Here is a 20,016-nt window from a genome sequence, read left to right on the forward strand (position 1 = left end):
CTTGAATGAGAAACTGTCCTTTAAAGTAGTTCCTTTAAGGGCAATGGACAAACTGCCTTCACGGCAGCCAACCAACTATAGACATGATAAAGTCACACTGAGAAAACTACAACCACGGCTGAAAGTGAGTTCCGGTCATTGAGATGCAAAGCCAGGCTGTGGTCAGGCATTAACAGAAGTTAGTGTTATCTAATTGCCCCATCTGACAGTGTTAACTCACAAGGGCCACATTATTGCTTTTGTAGAGAAATAGACACATCTTCATAGCCATGGTGGAGGAGAGAAAACTTGCTCTGGGTTTGCATTCCAGAGAGAAGCAGAAGATGACTTAATGTTAGCAAAATGGGGATATGCTATTGACAAGCTGGGCTATTGAACATAGTGCATTATTTCCACCCAGGCCCTGGCATTGTTCTGTCCTCCCACTTTGGGGGAGATGGAGAGGGAAGTGAGAGATGATGTGTAGGGTGAATATACAAATACACTAAAATGTTAGGGATTGTTGAGTACTGGGTAGAAAATCTCAAGAATTATTTATTTGAACGTGCTGTGGTAGTATACATCTATAATCCAAGTACTCAGGAATTCTAGGCAGAAGAATCATGAGTTCCAGGTCAGACTGAGTCACATGATAAAATTCTGTCTCATTTTCTTTTTCTTTCTTTCTTTCTTTCTTTCTTTCTTTCTTTCTTTCTTTCTTTCTTTCTCTCTCTCTCTCTTTCTTTTTTTGACTATATAACTTTTCTACAACTCTAGTATATACTGTATATGTGCATATATAATTATGTAAGAATATCTCTACACTAACATGCACTTGTTTCATGAGTACCAGGTTCCTTTGTGTGTGCTGGCTGTCCTTACTGGACTGAAGGTGGAAGTCAGGAATACCCTGCTCACCAGAAAATCCTCCTGGTCCTGTGGTCTAAAGAGAAGGGCTGGAAACTTCTGTGTGCACTTGGCTGGGACAGGTTCCTGAGTTGTTCTCATTTAATGTGTCACCAGTAAGAGGGTGAAAATGTCAAATGCCATTAGATTGCAGGATAAAAATGGGGAAGTAAGAGCAGAAGGGAGGGACATATCACCCTCAGTTTAGAGGGAGTCCAAAGATTTCTTCCCCTCAGCCTCATTCCAGAAGAGTGGAAGTTCTGCTTCTGAGCTCTATTTTTTCTATTCCAAAACCCCAATTGAGGACTGTTTTCATATTCCTCCACTGGGCTGGGTCATAAAGTACTCACCATCTGTTCACTCACCACTCTGTTCACTTTTAATTTCTGAAGCAAAAATGAACGTCACTACATTTCTCAATGCCTAGCTGAAAGTCCTAAAAGTCTCTTTCAGAATCATCTCAAGAGCAGTGGGGGCAAGGGCCATGCTTCTCTCATCCCCATTTCAACCTAGTACTTAATCCACGAGTGAGTGTGCTTTTAGGAAGGGCTGGTCCTAGGGGGTCTGTTTGCAGAACTCACTATGGAAGCCGCCCAACCTCCCCAGAGCAAACTGTATTCTGAGGTCCTGGGGCTAGGGGGCAGTGTTCACCCACTGGTATGACTGGAACAGACTGCATGCAAGTGTATGGTGAAGAGGGCTAGAGCTAATGAGTGCTGGCTTCAGGGAGTTTTCTGATTCATTCAAAACAACTCAGTTGATTTTTCTGAATATCTCCATCTAAAATAGTTCCAAAGCTGTTCTGTACCTGTGTGGCCAAACAACTATGTTTATTTGAAAATTTAAGGAGATTTTTTTTTTATCCAGTAATCTTTATTTATATATAACAACAGTACAAATTGTGTCCTTGGCTTGCAAAATAGGAGTTTCATATTTACAATAAGTACATGATAATATATTAGATAACAAAACCCCGCTTTATTGGAACATTTTAAATATTTCATTTTATTATTTATTATCTTGTAACACCTGTAAAAACAAAACCAGACAACCAGCATTGTACTTTCTTAAAAATAGATATAATACAGATTCCAGTGTGTCATGGGGAGGGGTCTGAGTAGGAGGGGATGAGGAGAGGCAACTGGGCTCAAGGCCCTTGTGCCTGTATAAAGAGCTTGTCCCTTTCTCTCCCATACATTCAGGAAATTTGGTCCTGTTTGATGGGGACCACACTTCCTTATGCTTGAATGCCAAAATGGAGACCAAGAATGTGAAAGTGATGACACTGACTGAGTTCTAGAAGAAGCTTCTCACTTCCTTCATTGGGGCCTATGTTGCAGGCAGCACAGAGGCAGGGAGGAGGCAGCTCAGTCTAGGGGGATGGTATGGGAGAGGAGAGTGACTTGTGAGTCTGTGCAAGACAGGAGAATCTCTAGTTTGCTTATTGTGTTAAGGCCTGCCTGACAGGCACTGCTTTGATCCTCTCTCAGGACATCCCCTGGAGTGGTTAGAAAGTGCCAAGAGAAACTTCACCCTTCATTATAAGCATCACTGGGCCTCAGATGCTAAATCTTCACTCTAGGAAATAAGCAGAAAAGATAGAAGGAAAGGATATGTGGAGATATGAATATGATGCCATTGTCTTCTCTGAGAACATTCCTGGGACAAGGCATCAGGAGGACCCGACCATCTTTTCCCAGGCCCCTCCCATCATAAGATCTTCTTCATGCCCTGTGTCCCTGGAGCCACGTTGCATTTCCTCACACTCATAGCCCTCTGTATCTCAATTCTTCCCTGTCTGTGTTCAGGTTGCAGGACTCTTAGTCATGACACAATTTGGTTAGAACCCTTTTTAGAGTAGCTGCTGGCAGCACATGAGATTACAGATGTGGCAGTTGTGCAGTATCTGGAACTGGCTGGCTAGGAGCCTCCAGCTTTCTCTGCTTGTGTCAGACCACATGTACAGCCACCATTGCTTCTATCTAATGATCAGCAGGGCCAGGGGCCTTAAATGCTATTTTTTATCCTCATTTTGGTGGAATTGAAAGGACAGGAGCTTAAGCAACAAGGTTGTGCTGACTAAAGAGCTGGTGGCAGTAGAAATGAGAGCAGATCTCACTGCTAGGGGGCCTGCTCCCAGGGTGAGGTAAGGTGTCTGGGTGGGTCAGCATTTTTCCTTCATGGTGCCTCATTTTCTATGCACCTGGTGCTTTCTTCTGGAAATTGTGGGAAGAACAGTCCTGCTGTATTGGTGGCAGAACTAGCAGCTTGGAGAAGATGCATTTGCTGGAAGAAGGACCTCCTTGGCCTTATTCACCCTCTTTTTCAGAAGCTCTAAGAACCTGGCAGATGATTACCACTTATAAACCTCCAAATGAATGAATGCAGGACACAGTCCCCTCCTTCTGTCAGATCACATCTGCCCATGACTTGAATGAGTACACTCTGTAAAGAGAGGGGGATCAGAGCGGTTTTGAGAATCAAACCATGGAAAGAGGTAGAACATCAGATACAGAAGTGCCTGACCCACACAGAAGGCAGGAGGTGGTGCCAGATCCAGTTGAAGGATGTCTCCATATAGTCTTCTAGAATTCTGTCTTCAAACCTTCTACAATCCTGTTCCACTCCTAGAGAATTGGCTTTTGTGTACATCAATGAAATAAAGTAAAGCTAAGTAGGCTTAAGAGAGACTTCATGCCAAAGGTAAATGGCTTCTTGTGGGGAAGGGCTGTAGCTTTAATACTTTTTTTTCTTTTTAAACAAAAGGCCAAAATATCCTCCAGTTGGATAATAGCAAGAAGAGTGACCAATCAGCCTCCTTTCATCTCCATTCCTTAGGGAGTAGACTCTATTAATTAAAAAACACAAAGAGCTAGTGGAAGGATAGGTAGGAAGCTAGAATGAAAACAAGACTCTGCAGTCACTCACCATCCTGGCCTGGCCTGTCTCCAGCTGAATTTTCCTTCTTAATTCTTCTTAACCATGCCCCTTGACCACTTCTCTTTTCAGCCCAAGTTGTCCAGCTCATGGAATTCTTAGTAAAGTTGCTAGACCACCCTTCATGCTGGCCCTGCTCCCTTCATCTATACTCCTTGATTTGCTCTGTCCCATCATTCTCTCCATACTCTCCAAACATCTTCAGTGAAGCATGCCAGAGGTAATGAGTGGCTACCATAAGTGGCTGCTGTAAGGTACCAGGTCAGCACACTAGGGAAGGTTTGGGTGCTATTGAAAGAGAAGTCAAACATTTTGTTTTTTGCTTTTTGATGAAATGGCACTGTGGACATCAGCCTGAATGGTAGCAGCTACTCAGAAAGCCTTTAACTGAACTGGAATGGAAAATAGGGTGGGCTGGAGTTTGTCCTGGGCAGTGCAGTCTTCTGTTCATATTCTTGTTTTGACTACATCACTTCCTTCATTCTCATAAATTACAGGCTCTAAGATGATAAGCTTTGGGTGCTGTGAAGAGCAAACACTTTGGCTTAGTGTGGAAGGCCAGTCACTAGTATTTTTTCCAGGCTATTAATATGACCCTGAAAAACTTTAACATGAGTAGATTATCAGAAGAAAAATGGCCTTGGCATGGCTGGTTGTGAATCATCATAAAATCAGCAAGTTTCCTGAGTATTTTGCTGAACACTTTTCTCTCTCCATTGTCAGCTTTCAGGTGAGTTACAAGCTGAACAGCCCTGACAGCATCTGGTGTGTGTGAGATAGCCATCTGAAGACATGTACATAGACTGGAAGCCACCTTCTTGACTTCCCTCCCTGGATTGTGCTGGGAGTCACATCTGGTCAGTAGAGTCTCAGAAACTGGAATTAACTGGACGTATAAGTTGAGGCCTGGGTTAATTGTGAAGGAAATAACCCAGGTCTGGTCTCAGCGTAGCTGGTCTTTTTTCCAAGCCCTACAGCCTGGCATTCCTGACCTCTTGAAAAGCACAAGGCAAGAATGGGAGATCTCTTCAGCCTTTTCCTGTGCCAGCCTTTGCCTTCCTCTTGTCCTCCTACCTTGAGACAGATGCTGCTTGCAAAGCTGTTGGAGTTGGCTGCTTGGAGATATGCCAAGGCAGGAGGAATGAATTCCCTGAGGGCTTACCAGCTGAATTTCTTATTCCGCTACCACAGAGCTTGCCTTTGGACCCAAGAATGGAGCCTTGGCCTCTGCTTGGAAGATATACTCAGAAAATCTGGCATCTATGGCATTATTCAGTGTCAGGAGACAGAAGGATGGACAGGTGCCCTCTCAGGAAGCTATCCACTTTCACATCCATGGATCCATGACAGACAGAGATGGCAGAGATGATGGGATACCAGTCATTTCTACTCAGGCAAAAGCACTGTGCCCAGATGGTCAGGAGCTTCTGGATATGAGTGAAGGTTGGCCTCCCCGCTCCAGGCACAAGAGAAAAGAAAGTAAAATAATAAATACTGTTGCATCTTAAACCTATACTCTTCAAGTATTGCTTACTGTAAACAGTATTTGAGTTTGTTTTCTTTTTAATTGCCGTAAACTCGTGGGTGGTTGGGTGAAATCCAAAGTCAAACACCTATGTTCCCCATTCAAACCAGACCTAGAAAGCCTGGTCTGTACAGCCCCTGTGTGACTGGCTTATGACAGAGGCTGACATGGTGCTCTGCTCGGAGTTCTCAGGGAGGAGGTGGCTGGTCTGGGAGAGGCTCACCTCTCCCATTTCTGGTATCAACTCTAGGGAAACCAAAAAGGAAAAGTACCAGAGATCAACTCCTCATTTGTTGAGGTTTGGGATTAAACGAAACAAACGAAAGATGTGCCCACAGTTACGGGTCCTCAGTAGGTACATTCCTCCTCTCAGGAGGTGAGGATACACAAGGGTGCAGCATGGAAAGCAGCTGCCTATTACAGGTGGAGCTGATCAGCTTTCACGGTTCCCACAAAGGCCGGCAGTTCCTAGGTTCTTCTGGCTGTGGTGGGCTCCAGGTCTTCCTGGCCTGTTTGCCAAACGTTCAGTAGGAGCTTGCGGTCCTTCCCTCTCCTTTTCCTTTCAGTTCAAGGGAGAGGAGGACATTTCCATACTGTTTTTTCTCAGCATCTCTCAGGCATTTTCTGACATTGAGAAAGAGATGTTACAGAAGGAAGGAGAGATGTTACTGAGAAGGGGGCAGAAATCAGATTAAACAAAAGTTGGACGGGTTGGACAGGAAGGCTTTATGTTTTGTTTTATTTCTGTTTTTTTCCCTTTTTCTTAAAAAAATTAAATAAAGTTCTCATTATTTCCCAATATACATCAAATGAGTTTTCATGCAAAGCAGCAGTCACGGAGGCAGAACCATCAGGTTCAAGCCTCTTAGCTTGTAGGGCCTCCTCCTCCTTGCCCATGGTGTCCTGAGCTCACACTGTGATGGGTGGTGTTCACTGTCCTTCTGGCAGGAACTGGCTGTGACGAAACACGGCTGGCATTGAGAAAGGAGCCTTTCTCTCTCCCGTCATGTGGTTTCAGTGGGCAGCCAGCTCTGGGGCGTGATACCCTTCTCTCGTCCCATCCTTCGTTTTGAGACTCCAGTGTGATCGCTTGTCTGGGTCCCTCTTCCGGGAATAGGAGGTCCTCCTTTCAGCTCTCGATGGACATGGCATTGATGAGATGCTCCACCTTGTAGGCCAGTCGTTGCCGCCGGGCCTGCTCATCCTGCTCTAGTGCCCCGATGAGCTGAGGGGCAAAACAAAGGCAGGTGACTCAAGACTCAGCTTCAAATGCACGACTTTCTGGAGTCATCAACCTAGCACCTTTCCTTCCACTTTTCCATTCTGCCTTTAGGAATGTAATGTCAAATAGCTGGCATAATTAAATGAATAGATCTATGCATATTCATGCTTTAGTTAGCCACCAGGACACTTTCTAAGAAAAGAGTCCTTACGTGACTTTTGTCAGCAGGAAAATAGCTCAGAGTACTCACACTGAATCAAGTACAAGAGAACACATATGCAATGTTTGAATCTGCTTTTATAAGTAGGATTATGCTCTAAACCAGCAATAAAAGTGTAGCATAGTAAACACAGTTTATACACTAGTTACACAGTTACTTACTACTAAGAGCACAGACCGTACCTAGTTTTGTAAGCTGCATAACCAGCAGCTTGGTAGAATCATTTACAAAGCATGGCCATAGACTCATGGGTGCTATGAGGTTCGGATGGCTCTGAGGTCACACAGGAATTTTTCAGCTCTATTTACTGCCATATGGGTGGCATGCCACAAAATCATGCAGATCACACATTAACAGACACATGCAGGGATATATGCATGTACATAGAGCTCTCATGTGCTTAAAGCATATGTAAGAGCTACTGAAGTGTGGGCTACTATTATTTTGCTACTTCTTCCTTTAGGTTCAGTGCTAATGCATGGCCTGTCACCTTCCTGGTTAACTTCTGTTCTTATCAAAGTCCACCCGTCTATCTGAAAAATGACAGACAGGATCTGTCCAAGCATAAATGGATAATTCTATTCATTATTTAAGAAAGAATAAAATTAGTTATACAATACTTGAATGAGAAAAGATAATGTACAGGGAGGAATTCAGTGAAGTAGGAGAGGATGGGCTGTCTTGTAAAGAAAAGATGATGATTTGGGGCTCAAGACTATGACTATGGATTGTGATTTTTAAAAGTGACCCCTATTGTTGTTTCAGACCTTGATCAAGCTGTGAGTTGGTCTCTGCCCTTGAGACCCTGTCTTACCTCCTCACTATACTTGCTGACATAGGAATAGATCTCGTTGAGGGCACTCAGCATATTGAACTCTGTGGCGTGCAGGCGGGACTGCTCCGCGAGGTAGGCATTCATATCTTGGTCACTAATGGCTGGAAGCTTGGCAATATCTGCATAGTATCTGCCATGGACAGGACAGGCACATGATGAGGGTTAAGCAAACCTCTACCAATACCAACCCTGGCCCAGGTCATGAGAACCAGGGGTCCACACTGATCCTTCTTTTCATCTCCTCTCTAGTGTTGCCTCTGCCTCAAGCTGAAGTTTGAGTCTAGGGTGAGGTCCAAGTTTCTGCAGGACTCTTCAGCCAGCTAAGAGCTGCAGTGTCCTGAGTAGTTAAGAGCCCAAACTCTGGCAAGACTCTTGTGTTCACATCTCAGCTCTTCAACCTGCTAGCTGGTGACCTTGGTCAAGTTACATAGACTTTCTGTGCCTCATTCCCTCATTAGTAAAACAGGGATTATCATAGCAGCTATTTTACAACTGTCCATTTGGATATTTATGTGAAACAACATACAAAATCCTTATCATAGTAATTCTTACATGCTCAGTAAATGTTAATTTGTATGATATAATAAAAATGTGATAATTATCAGACTTCCCAGGACACAAATCCCCCTTCCTTCCCACAACATGGGGGGTATGAGGTCCTGGTCCTCAGTGGTCATAGACAGTCCTGGTCTTCAGTGGTATCTTAGATGCCCACAGTGTGTGTCTTAGGGAAACTACTGACCTTTCTACCCAGTTCTTGTAACTGGGGATATCCTTGGCATAGAGCAACTTATTGGAAGGTGAGTCTTTGCCCAGACGGTGCTCTGATGTGGAACAGGAATCCATGAAGGTCTGGGCTACCACAGAGAGGCAGGCATCTGTGATGCTGCCCTTGTGGATGTCAAATACAAACTGAGGGTTCTTGATGACATTCACCCAGAAACGCAGAGGGAGGCTGTAGGAAAAGGCAGAGTACCATGAAGAATATATTTTGGCATTGTCCCTTACTAAAACTCTTTCCTTACTGCTGAACGGTAGAGCAGATGTTCCATTCTAAAGGAGAGGGCAACGAACTCAGAAACTGGCCCAGCAGGGCCTGGTTGCTCAGCTTATGCTGTTTCCGACTGTAGGACAAAGCAGAGGGACTTTGGTTTTGTCATACCAGGGCATTGGCTCTGCTCCCTAATAGCTGAGGGGTGGGTGTGTCTAGGCTCTGCTTCTTTTTGACAGGCTTTTCAAGGTCTTAGTGCTCCAGGGAAGGTCAACTACAGAGAACACAATTTTCCCAGGGTTTCAGACAAAGCCATCAAGCTCCTAGAGTGCCTCACAGTGCTCACGGCCACTGTAAGGAAGTAGGCAGGCAGTCCCAAGCACTGCTTCAGTGGGAGCACCACATACCCTCTGGATCCAGTGGGCCACTGAGCCACTTCCTAGGGCTGGGCCAGAGGACAGGCTCCTCATGGGAGGGATTTCCTCCAGGGGTCCCCTCCTGGGCTTTCTGTGTTTGGGCATGGCAGAGGGAAGAGAAGGAGATGTTTTTGGCATTCCAGGAAAGAATGGCTCACAGTGGCTCTGATTTTTTCCCAAAAGGATCCTAACAGCAGTTAGGAGACTGCAGAGGGGAATAGCCTTTGCTATTTCTGAGGTTATAAGGCAGTAAGAACATTGCCCTCCTTCAAAACCAGGACAGCTTCCATAGCTACAGTTTTGCCTCTTTCAAAAGTTTGTGTTCTCCAGCTACCTTCCAGGCTTGACTCTTCTGATGCTTGTGTGACATGAACTCTGTCATGGGCTTGCCCTTCTAGCCTAAGTACTGTCCTTAGCTTTCTCTATTCTTTTCTTTGCATTCTGATGACTTCACCATCTCCATATTTTCCATGTTTCTTTCTAATGCTAAACAATGGGAATGTCAGTGTTGGTCCCCTCTCAAGCCTCTGTTTGTAATTTTTGCTTGTCTTCAACTCACAATCCTTTCTTGAAACCTAGGAGGAGCTGCCTCAGCCAACATTGGCACAACTCTTCTGTCCTGTCCTATTCTGGCAGTGCTGGACATGTCTAAGTTCTTTCTCTTGGATCTTTGCTCTATGAAGTGTGAGCCACGTGACTCAGCTTTATCACACTATCACACTGGGGGAAGAAGGTACATTACTGTTGCTTGAGTCTAGCCAGAAGGCACAGAGAATGTCCCCAAACTGCCATTCCCAGTACTGGGCTGGACATCCTACAAAGCTGAGGGGATGCCATGGACCTGCCTTGGTAGAGCTTACTGCATGTTCTTCACCTACTGCCACTGAACCTCTCCATGTCACTCCACTGTGACCAAAAACTGCAGATGAGGAGGGCCCAGTGGCCACAACACCAAGAGAATGAAGGTCTATTCCAAGGCCCCATTGGCTCTTTCAAAGTATTTTGATGGTTGCTAGGACTTTTGATTTCCAAATAACAGCCTGAGCCCATCTGTGTCAGCTCTGTTTTCTGGGGATTGCTGACTCTAGACAGCTGCATGGGCTTCCTGCCCAATCCAAATGCCTTCCCTCTTTGTGCTCAGTCCTAGAGGAAGCCTTCTTTCCGTTTTGTTTTGTTTTTTGTTTTTTGGTTTTTTTTTTTTTTTGAGCTGAGGATCGAACCCAGGGCCTTGCGCTTGCTAGACAAGTGCTCTACCACTGAGCTAAATCCCCAACCTAGAGGAAGCCTTCTTGACTCTGGCTCTTAGATAAGCCCTATCTGTCTATAAGCTAGTCCTTAACATGGTCTGTGGTCCAGGCTCAAAAGCTGGGGGGGGGGGTGGGGCTCATGCTAGGGGCTATTAAGGGCTGCTTCTCCCACCACTAATCTGGACGTGGAAGAGTCTTGAACAAGGATCATGCTTTCAAAACATCTTTTCTATTGCTTCTGTGGTTAAAAACTTGGCAGCCTTGAGGATGATGTTGACTCTGCAGTGTGTGTGTGTGTGTGTGTGTGTGTGTGTGTGTGTGTGTGTGTATGTGTGTTACGTGTGATGTGTTCCAGGACCCTCAGATCACCCAGCCCCAGCTGAGACCCAGCTACCTCCCATCTCTAGTCTCTGCTGGTCCCCAACACCCAGAGTTCTGGGCCTCCCCAGGTGGCACCCCCATTGAGCTCCCCTGGGGTTACCAGTTGCTTTTCCAGGTGTGCCGCACATCTGTGTCGTGGATACTGTGTCTGTCTGCCTGCTCATCCAGGAAATCAAACATGTACTTGATGGCTAGGGGGAGAGCGCTACCCCGGTGCACAGTGCTGAACAAGGTCTCAAACAAGTCGTCCACAAATTTCTGCAAGGTGCCCTGTGGGAGTAAGGGGGGCAGTGAAATGGTGGGTGGGTGCTAGAGGGCAGCAGAAGGCATGCCAGATGGTGTCTTGCATCCATCCTACCCTGGAAATTTGTCTGAAATGCAGAAGAGTGCAGATGGAGGGGCAGGAATGAGGTAGGTACTGTATGGGAATTGTGGAGTTGGGAGGGACTGACAAGTCTGGGAATCCACAGAAGGAATCTCTCTTCTAATCTGTGGCAGCATGCCCTGAAGGGATGAGCTCAGGGCATTAGATGGGACAATAGGAAGTGCTCTGAAATGGGATTTCCTAGAATGAGTGAGAGGGTTCAGGCTGGCAGCAGAGTCCACAGAGGGTGTTCAGGGAATCTGACCCTTGCCAAGGGCTTAGAGAGTTGGGGGGAAGGTCTGACAGGAAGGATGAAGAACTTTAAGGTGTTAGTGTCAGGAGCATAGGCTTCAGATCTAGCTTCAAGAGAACCCAGGAACAGCCATGATCCACAGGTTTCATGGATTCTAGAGGCAGTGACAAGCCTGGACTTGTCCAGACACACTTTGGGGACTAGTAGAACTTCTGACTTTCTCTGATATCTTTTGGTTATCTCTTAGTGATATACTGGGCATATTTAACAAAGCAAGAATGGAGACATGAGTCTGATAGAGTTATTCTGGATCAATCTGAGAGAAAGTCTGAGAGCTTTAAGCAACTGTGTTAGAGTCCCTGCAACACTGCAGTAGGGTCAGTGAGGAAAGCATTTAGAATCCAGCCTGATCTCTAAGGTAAAGCATCCTTGAAGGCTTGGTTTGTCCTCTCCTGGGAAATCTAGAGTGTGCTGCCTTTATCTCTGCTCAGACTGAGGTGCAATGGGTTGGGAGGGATAGTCTTTCCTTAGATTGATGGTTCAACTAGGCCTTTCTGTTATCTCTCCCACTGGACTAGAACACGGGTATAAAAAGCAGAGATAGTGGAAGCCAGCAGAAGAATGGGTAGGAAGTACCTGTAGCATGGTTGTTTGTGCCAAAGTGTAGGGAATAGCTTGGCTTGGGTAGTGCAGGAGTTACCTTGGTGGCTAGGAGCCGGGTCAAGTAGATCTCAGATACCATCTTGCTGCCCCGGTCGCCCTCCTTCTGATCGCCATGGTCATGGTTCTTCACTAGATGCCACACCTTGACACCACTCTCCAGGTCTGGAGTGATCATGGGGACCCGAGACCGGAGGCTGTCTGGGCTTCCTGTGTACCTGAAGGAAGAGTCTGGAAGAGGGTAGAGGAGGCCAGAGTGAGGCAAGCCAACCTCCTGCTTGAAGTATCCTTCAGGAATCCCACCCAACTGCTGCATCTTCTTATAATGAATGTGCTTCACCTTGAAAGGACTCCTTGGACTATATATTTCATGAATAATTTTAGGGATCCTTAGTTAGACAGAGGAGCCTACAATCTTTTTCTAGAAAGAAGGTTTAGAAATTTTAAGAGCTCAGACACCCATGAGATTTTAGGAGCCTCCTCTCTTCCGATATTTCTAGCAATGAACAATAATCAAGTAAAATGTCGATATATATATACACATATGCACAGGCACCCTAGAAAGTCAAGTTGTAATGATTCTCTTTGTAGTTAACAGGTCCTGAATATGTTTTCTGAACCCCTTTTTGAGCTACTGTTTTAGTTCTATAGCTTCTTTCAGATGGGCAGTCTAGTGCCTTTGAGTGTACATGGAACCAAAACAGACAAAATAAGAGAGACTGACTCATGCTGCCCAGAGGAGACTGGGAGTGGAAATGAAAGAATGATCCATTCTGTGTACGAACTAAGATACTTTTGAGAAAAGAACTGTACTAGGCTATTCCAACTTCTTACTGGGCATAGACAGCAATGAAAGGGCTTGTGGTGCTACCTGCTACCTCTTCTCAAAGGAGACACACAGCCCTTAGGACTCCTTAGGAAGGAGGCAGATGAGCCAGTACCTTTGTATGAAGGTATGGCAGCAACAGGGGCTTCCTGACAAGGGCAGGAGCAGGTAGTCCCTGAGGGTCACAGAAGCCTAGATCTTGAGTTTCCCAATCGCATTCTGGCTGCTTACCATATCTGCTAATGGATGTCCGGGAGATGCTGGCAGAAGCAGGGATGTTGTAGGAGGAGGTCTGCTTGGGTACCAGAGCAACCACTGACCTGTCTGACACCTAAGATGGGCACAAAAGGATAATATGGGGTAATTCAGGTGTCTTGAGAAGTTAAGTACTTCTAGGGAGTTTGGGGTTAGTAGAAGTTCAGAAATATTACCACAACCATTCATGCTTTTTATGTCTGTAGATCACCTGACATGTAGCCAGTCTCAGCTAGGCATCTGAGTTCACACACACACACACACACACACACACACACACACACACACACACAGGATTTCAGAATGTTAGTATGAAAGACTATAAATGATGTCATTAATTAGTCTTATATTGATTATACATTGGCTAATTCTTTTAAGCTGAGTTAAATAAAGTACATTGTTAACATTATTTCAACAGTCTGTTTCTGCTTTTTAGTGAAGCTAATGAAAAATTTAGAATGACATATGTAGTTAGCATTCTATTTCTATTGGACAGAAGGGTTAGACTCAGTCTCCCATCACCTCATGTCATGGATGACTATTTTCATTTTACAGATGAGAAAACAGAAGCAGGGGTATGCTAAATCACTGCTTCAAGCTCTCATCATTAATATACTGAGGATTGATATTTTTCTTCAGACCTGTATGTCTCCAGAGTACACAGTCTCCTCGTTATATTTCCTAATTTTGGATTTTATTACAAGTCACATTGGTCTAAGTCACATCTTTCCTTTGGCTTCAATTTCCTCCTGGCCTGTGTTGTATTATATGTTGGCCACCTTGAACAGTTTCACCAAAAGGACATCTGCCCTTGGGAAGCTGTGAGAAAGATGGCACATTGCCTTGTTCTCTGAGAAGATGCCAGGCCTAGCACCTTCTGGGGGAGGGCTGATGAATGAGAAGCCATAGAGAAGACATTCGGGGCCATCTTGATTTAAGATTGCCCTCCATCTAATAAAAACGGAGAATCCCCAGAATTGTGGTGATCCAATTAAACCCCTAACGCAGAGGGAATAAAACAGCTATAATAATGTTATGGGCCATAAAACATTCCTATTAAACCATTTTTTATTTTAACAATTTTTATGAACTTTGTAAGTTTGATTTATAGCCTCACTAGCCATAAAACCATCTTTCTAGGTCTTAAATTGTCAGTTCTTCTCTCTCACCAAAAAAGAATTAAATGTTGAGAAGTCAAACTATAAATGAACATTAGTGTTAACGAGATTCCCTGATAGCCAGCTTTAGTGGTGGTGTTTAATTTTACCCTCCTTATAAATCTGCAGGAGACCAGGCAGATTTTTACCCCTTTCTTTGTTAATTAAGATGATTTTCTTCTGCAGGGGTCCAGAGAAGTTAGCGAGAGGGCAAGGTGGGTGAAGCTCTTGGGTTCTGAGCCCTGTGCAGCCACCGTTATTCCCAAGAGGTGCCAGTGTTCACGTCCTGGCTGGAGAAGCTCTGGATCTGCCAGCTATTTGTACTATCAGCACTTAATCCATGATTGAGGAGAGGTAAGGGGCATTACCCCTATCTCTCAAGAATTCTTGCCACCAGCCACCCAGAAATGCTCCTCTGAAAGCCTGGCAAGGTGGGAGTTTATACACCCAGCAAGGACAGATGACAGTGTTAATGGTCTGTTGTCATCTATAGTGAAATTCACAAGGTGACTAATAAGACTAATTCCAAGGTTAGTTACTAAAGATCCTCTTCCCCCTTTGTCTCTCTGTCTCTCACTCTCTCTTACTCTGTCTCTTTCTCCCTACCCCACCTATGTTTTATTTTGTTTTGTTTCTCTCTTTGAGTCAATAGGTGGTATAAACCCAAGCTCAAAATACCTGGCTGGATCTGACCTCAGCTCTGCCACCACTTACCAGTGAAATGACTTAGCCCCCCTGGGCCTTGGTTGTCTCATTTGTCACTGAGAATAATAATCATGTCTGGTAATCACTGTTGTGATGATTATTAAAGAAATTAAGACACATAAAGGCTGGTGAAGTACCAGGTACCGAGTGAGCACTCAGCATGTGTTGGTATTCATGTTGCTATTTTGAATAATAATACCATCTTCATTATCTCTCAAAGGAAGGAAGACTCCCTGCTGCCCCTGCCACTCAGAACTAGAGTGTGGGAAGTGCCTGGCACTCAGTAAATATTTGAGGAATGAATACATATATGAACAATAAATGACATGAGGGAACTGGAAGTGTGTTGTAAAAGGAACACAATAAGAAAGGGATACTCTATTCTTATTGGAAGTCACAAGATGGGTAATGCAGGAACAATCATTAGGGTATCAGAGATGGACGGAAGCAAAGGCCCTAAGCAAGCCCTTCAAGAACAGATTTGGTGGCACAGTATAGTCTCTTTTGCACTTTCTCATTTATGTCTAATTGGTTCATTACAATTGTTCTGGATGTACTTACCATATAAAAGTTGTTGTGTATGTGTGTTTACATGTGTGGAATTAACAAGGAGTGATTTGATTATTCCTGCTTGTATGTAGGTGCAAATGTTGAGTTTCTACACTTGTTTCTGATTCTTCCAGCTACCTTCATGCCTTCCCTTGTCATAGCTCCAGTGAACAGATGAATAGCTCAAGGTTGGGAGAAATTATAGAATCTCACCACCAGAGTGGGTGTTAGGCTACAATACACCTTTAAAGCCTCAGGTCTTGTTTACACACCTTCCCTCACTTGGGGCTGAGATCTAGGTGCAGTGTAGAGGATGTGCTGGGAGGAATACTTTGGGGTACCCCCAGTGCCCCCAGATTCTTTTGTGCTTTGAGGCACTTGGACAGCTTCAGGGCTTCCCAGAGGCTGGTCATTGGTAGCTCAGCCTTGCCAGTCAGTCAGCCCTCTGCAGGCCTCACTTTGTAAGCCAGGCACATAGGAGGATATTATTAATCAAACAGTCCCATGGGTCTTATAGCCTGAGGCACTTCCTCTGGTTGGCTTAATTTTCCTTGGTGTCTCTCATTTCTAGCTCCTATTTTAGTACTTTTCCTGAATCCCAATCTGTCTACCTGTGCTTAATCTTACAGAGACCCCCAAGCTGTGAGTGGTTCCCATGGGATGAAAGCAGGGTGGAGTAGATGCTTATATTCTTTTGCTGGAATTTTTGTGATTGTTCATTCCATGTCTGCCAGTATTACAAACATATATTCCTTGTCACTTTCTATGCTGAATCTAATCTACACACCTGCTAGGGTATCCCTTACAGGTAAAAAGAAAGTGCACTTAAGTAACATTTCCAGCTACTATGGATCTTTGGGGCTGAAGACAAGTCTGTGCCCTATTCTGCTACAAGCCAGAGAGCCAGTGGCACTAGGAAGAAGCCAAATAAATGAGCACAAGGCACCTTTTTGGAGCCCAGGCAGTTAGATCTATTCTGAAAGCCCATGTTTTGTAAATTCCCCCAGGTAAACTAATGGGCAGCCACAGCTGAGCATCACTGTTCCAGACCCACAGAAGAAGAAAATGGAGAGAGGAAAGTACTTTGTTGGTTTTGGAGGCCTTCTAACAGAGAGAAAAGGGGACATTCTTGGGGATGAAGGCCACAGGGAGGGCCTGCCCTCACCTGGTAATGTATCAGCGTGTTAAGCCTCTTCCAGTCACCCTCTATCTTGGTGGTAATGTCTTCATCTTGCAACACCACTCTGGCAATCCGGCCTTGGCGCCACTCTAGGTGGAAAGGATTGGTAGGGGCAGTCAGGGTCACCCTTCTATGTGTCCTCTAGAGATCTAGTAACCTTGTCCTCATTGGCTGATGTCAGTGTAGAGCTTTGAGACATCCAAAAGGGGGGCAGGGTAAGGCTGATATGTAAAAGACTCAAATCTGAGTGGACAAAGCCTAGGAAAGAAGTACTTCCCATGGCCAGGAACTAGTCATACTCCAGTGGGAGTTGTGGACAAGGCAGAACTTCATATCCCCTTTCCCTACCCATCTCACGGCCCGATAGCTCTCTGGGAAGCCATGTTTCCCTCTTGCCCTCCAATTCCAATGCCAGGCTTCCTACCCAGGTCCATGTCCACAGCCCTTGGCCGCTGGGAGTAGGGAACATTCTTATATACTGCATCGAGGATCTTCTCCTTGACTTGAGTGATGGTGTCACAGTTTAACACCTTCACTGGGATCTCTGGGCTGTTCTCATTGTCAGGGTTGACGCAGTTCAGGATCTGTAAGTAGGGGATCAAGGGTGAGCTGGACATACTTAGGAAGTAGTGTGGGAAGAAGTTGAGGCCTCAGAATCTTCTTCCAAGGTTTGCTCTCCTTATGAGAAGAATGAGGTTCTCTGTCCTAAGACTTGGTTTTCTCCTCTTCTTCCTGTCATCTACTGTTGAGAGCTGAAGCCAAGATAATCTTTTCTCAAGAAGAAGGGACACTACTTCCTAGATGGCTTGGGGAAAGGTAATCTTGGGTGTGAGGCACTTGAGAGGGTTCAAGATAGATCCATGGACATCAAGGGCTGGCCTCACGTGTCCTCAATGCTTTTATACTAGAGACCTACACTTGCTTTCTTTCCTTGCTGATTATGCAGTACCTAATGGTGAGTAGACTTTTCTCCCTCATTAACATCTAGGGTAAACTGAGGCACATGTAGCTCTTTTGGCTCACCAGTTAAGATGAGGGAAAGGTCTGCCTTGCTCTTCATATACTTGATATGCCCTTTGGATTGCCCCAGATTGGTCTCTAAGCCTCTTTTTTGGTAGATGGCCTCATGGGCTAGAAGGCAGAGTAGTGACAATCACAGGTGGTACCAGGGCTGGAACCTGACTTTTGGCTTCCTCACCAGGGTCTTGTACTCGATCTGCTGCCGGATGAGTTTGTCCTCACTCAGGGAGTAGCGGGCCTCACCAGTGATAGCATCGATGGGGCCTTTCTCCATCTGCTGCTTGATTGCACAGTACAGCATGAAGAGTGGCTCCCCAGCACACTCCTGTAGGAATATTAGGGTAGAGAGTTTAGACCCTGCCTGAACCTTCCTTACTACCTCTGCAGCCAGAGGAGAGAACCCCAGACCTGCTTTGCTTAAGAGCATCCACACCGAGGAATCATTGTTTCTGAGGGACAGATCCCCATGCTGTTTCTAAGGCCAGGGTGTGTGGTTGGCTCTGGTCCTGCTCCCTCCTTCCCTCTTACCTTCAGGAATTTGTGTAGAAGGAAAGCAAACCAGTTGGTCAGCATCTTCTCGGCCACAGACTCAGTCCTGGAGAAGGCAGAGGGGTGGGGACCACCCTTTACACAGGGGTCTGGCAGTAATTTAGGTTTGTCTTGTGTGTAAGAGAGCATATGGCTAAGACTGGACCCTGGCAACTCAACCAAACTCCAGCAATAATTGGAAATGGATTAGCCAGGAGTTAGCTCTTTCCCATAGGCAATGGGAAGATGCCTGGGGGTCATTTCCCAGGATTCAATTTTCTGAGACTCTAGAAAGTCAGGACATTTCATCCTTGCTGCTCTGTGGTACCAAAAACTGTGTTGGTGACACCTAATGTGGGTTCCAAAGGCTTATCCCCCAGGGCTGTGAGGATTAGTTCCCTACTCCCTCTGGTCTCATGGTGGTGAAGAGAGTCTGTTCCTCTGTGGTTTCTGCATATTCAAGTATTCTGTGGTGCATGCCTGATACCTGCCTCTCCAAATACTCACAGGTTGCTGCCTGTTCAAATCTGGACTATACTATTTACTGGTTGTATAAGCTTGGGCAAATCATTGGCTTCTCTGAGTTCATTCTCCCCATCATTACATGTACACAGTCATAATATTCACACTTTCAATTATTAGAGTTGAATGGGTTAATATGTCTAAAATGTAAAAGATAACATCTGGCTCCACAGTAAAACACTATGTAAATATGAATGATTAGTGCTGTGGTTCATGTGCTCTCTAGGCATGCAGGTAGAGACCATCGCTTAAGAGGGGGGATCTGTTTCTGTAAGCACCACCTCCTTCCCCTCCCCCACCCCAGGCTACAGGTCTGGGAGCTTGGGAAGAAACAAAGCAAAGCACTGTGACAGACCTTGTTGATAGGGATGCCAAGGGGTATTTTAGCTCCCCACACATGGTGCAAATTATACCCTTTGGTTGAAGCAAACCCCAGGCATTTGCCAGGACTGCTTGGCAATCAGGGCTGGTAGAGAGTGACAATGGCATGAGAAATTGCAGCTTTCTCTCTGGGCCCTCCCAGCACCCTCTCACAGCATTGTGTTTGAGATTAGCTCTAATTTAAATACAACAGTTCTTAATGAAAGCTTCCAATGCTCAGACTGGCAGGATTGGGGCTCAATGCTTATAAAACAAAGCCACCCCATGTGGGGCTTGAAAATCCAAGACCTGTGAGCAAAGGTACAGGAAGAGCCTGAGTGAAGGTGACAGATTCAACCCCTGCTGCTCAGAGCCCTAGATCTCTGCTAGGCTCCCTGTGACCTCAACTGAGGGTGGGTGCAGGAGACAGAGGGTCTCTAAAATCTGTGCCCTGCCAGAAAAGTAGCACCTGAGGCAATTGGTATATGCTCGCAATTCCAAGCCAGGAAGCTGGGACCCAAATGTGCTCCTCACCTCTAGCCCAGCATGTCTATCAGATCTAAGTATGATAGTAGAAATGGTTTGCCAGTGCTGTCCAATGTGATGGCCAGCAAACAAGGGTGTCTAGACACTGGGACTGTGACCAGCAAGATGGAGAAGTTGAAGTGTACATTTCATTTTTGTGAATAGTGGCTACCATGCTAGGGCACACAGCTCTAGAAGCAGAGGGAGGGACACGGTCTAACCAAACTACAAAAGGCAGCACCTTTGGTGTGAGGTCACAGACAAGCAGAAGGACTAGGGCTCATTTGAGTCCCAAGACAGGCCTATGCACATGGGTTGGAAGCCACCTCATTTCCCAGGACCAGTGGAAGATCATATTCCATACTGGGCTGATATAAGGACACAAGCAGCCCTGCAGGGAATCCAGGGCCTATCTGACAAGATGTCTTGTCTATAACTGCCTTTCCCCTGCTT

The 20,016-nt window shown here is 45.4% G+C and overlaps 1 protein-coding gene across 2 annotated transcripts in view; it reads right to left on the reverse strand.

Annotated features, from left to right (window-relative positions):
• Positions 1-1,745: 1,745 nt before the first annotated feature.
• Plxna2 (plexin A2) overlaps positions 1,746-20,016 on the reverse strand; it is a 201,244-nt gene continuing 182,973 nt past the window's right edge. The window contains exons 23-33 of one of the 2 annotated variants that reach the window (XR_004946163.1): positions 18,157-18,223; positions 17,807-17,953; positions 17,033-17,192; positions 16,594-16,697; positions 12,994-13,093; positions 11,977-12,167; positions 10,760-10,929; positions 8,367-8,579; positions 7,604-7,754; positions 3,814-6,572; positions 1,746-3,330 (exon numbers count right to left, since the gene is read on the reverse strand). Coding sequence is in view for 1 of the 2 variants with exons in the window: in XM_036202014.1 (XP_036057907.1) it covers positions 6,477-6,572; positions 7,604-7,754; positions 8,367-8,579; positions 10,760-10,929; positions 11,977-12,167; positions 12,994-13,093; positions 16,594-16,697; positions 17,033-17,192; positions 17,807-17,953; positions 18,157-18,223 (1,399 nt within the window). In the remaining variant the exon portion in view is untranslated. Of the gene's footprint in view, positions 6,573-7,603; positions 7,755-8,366; positions 8,580-10,759; positions 10,930-11,976; positions 12,168-12,993; positions 13,094-16,593; positions 16,698-17,032; positions 17,193-17,806; positions 17,954-18,156; positions 18,224-20,016 lie in introns of both variants that reach the window. The other variant, XM_036202014.1, reaches the window with a different exon arrangement.

This window comes from Onychomys torridus, chromosome 11 (genome assembly GCF_903995425.1).
Source record: "Onychomys torridus chromosome 11, mOncTor1.1, whole genome shotgun sequence".
Taxonomy (NCBI): Eukaryota; Metazoa; Chordata; class Mammalia; order Rodentia; family Cricetidae; genus Onychomys; species Onychomys torridus.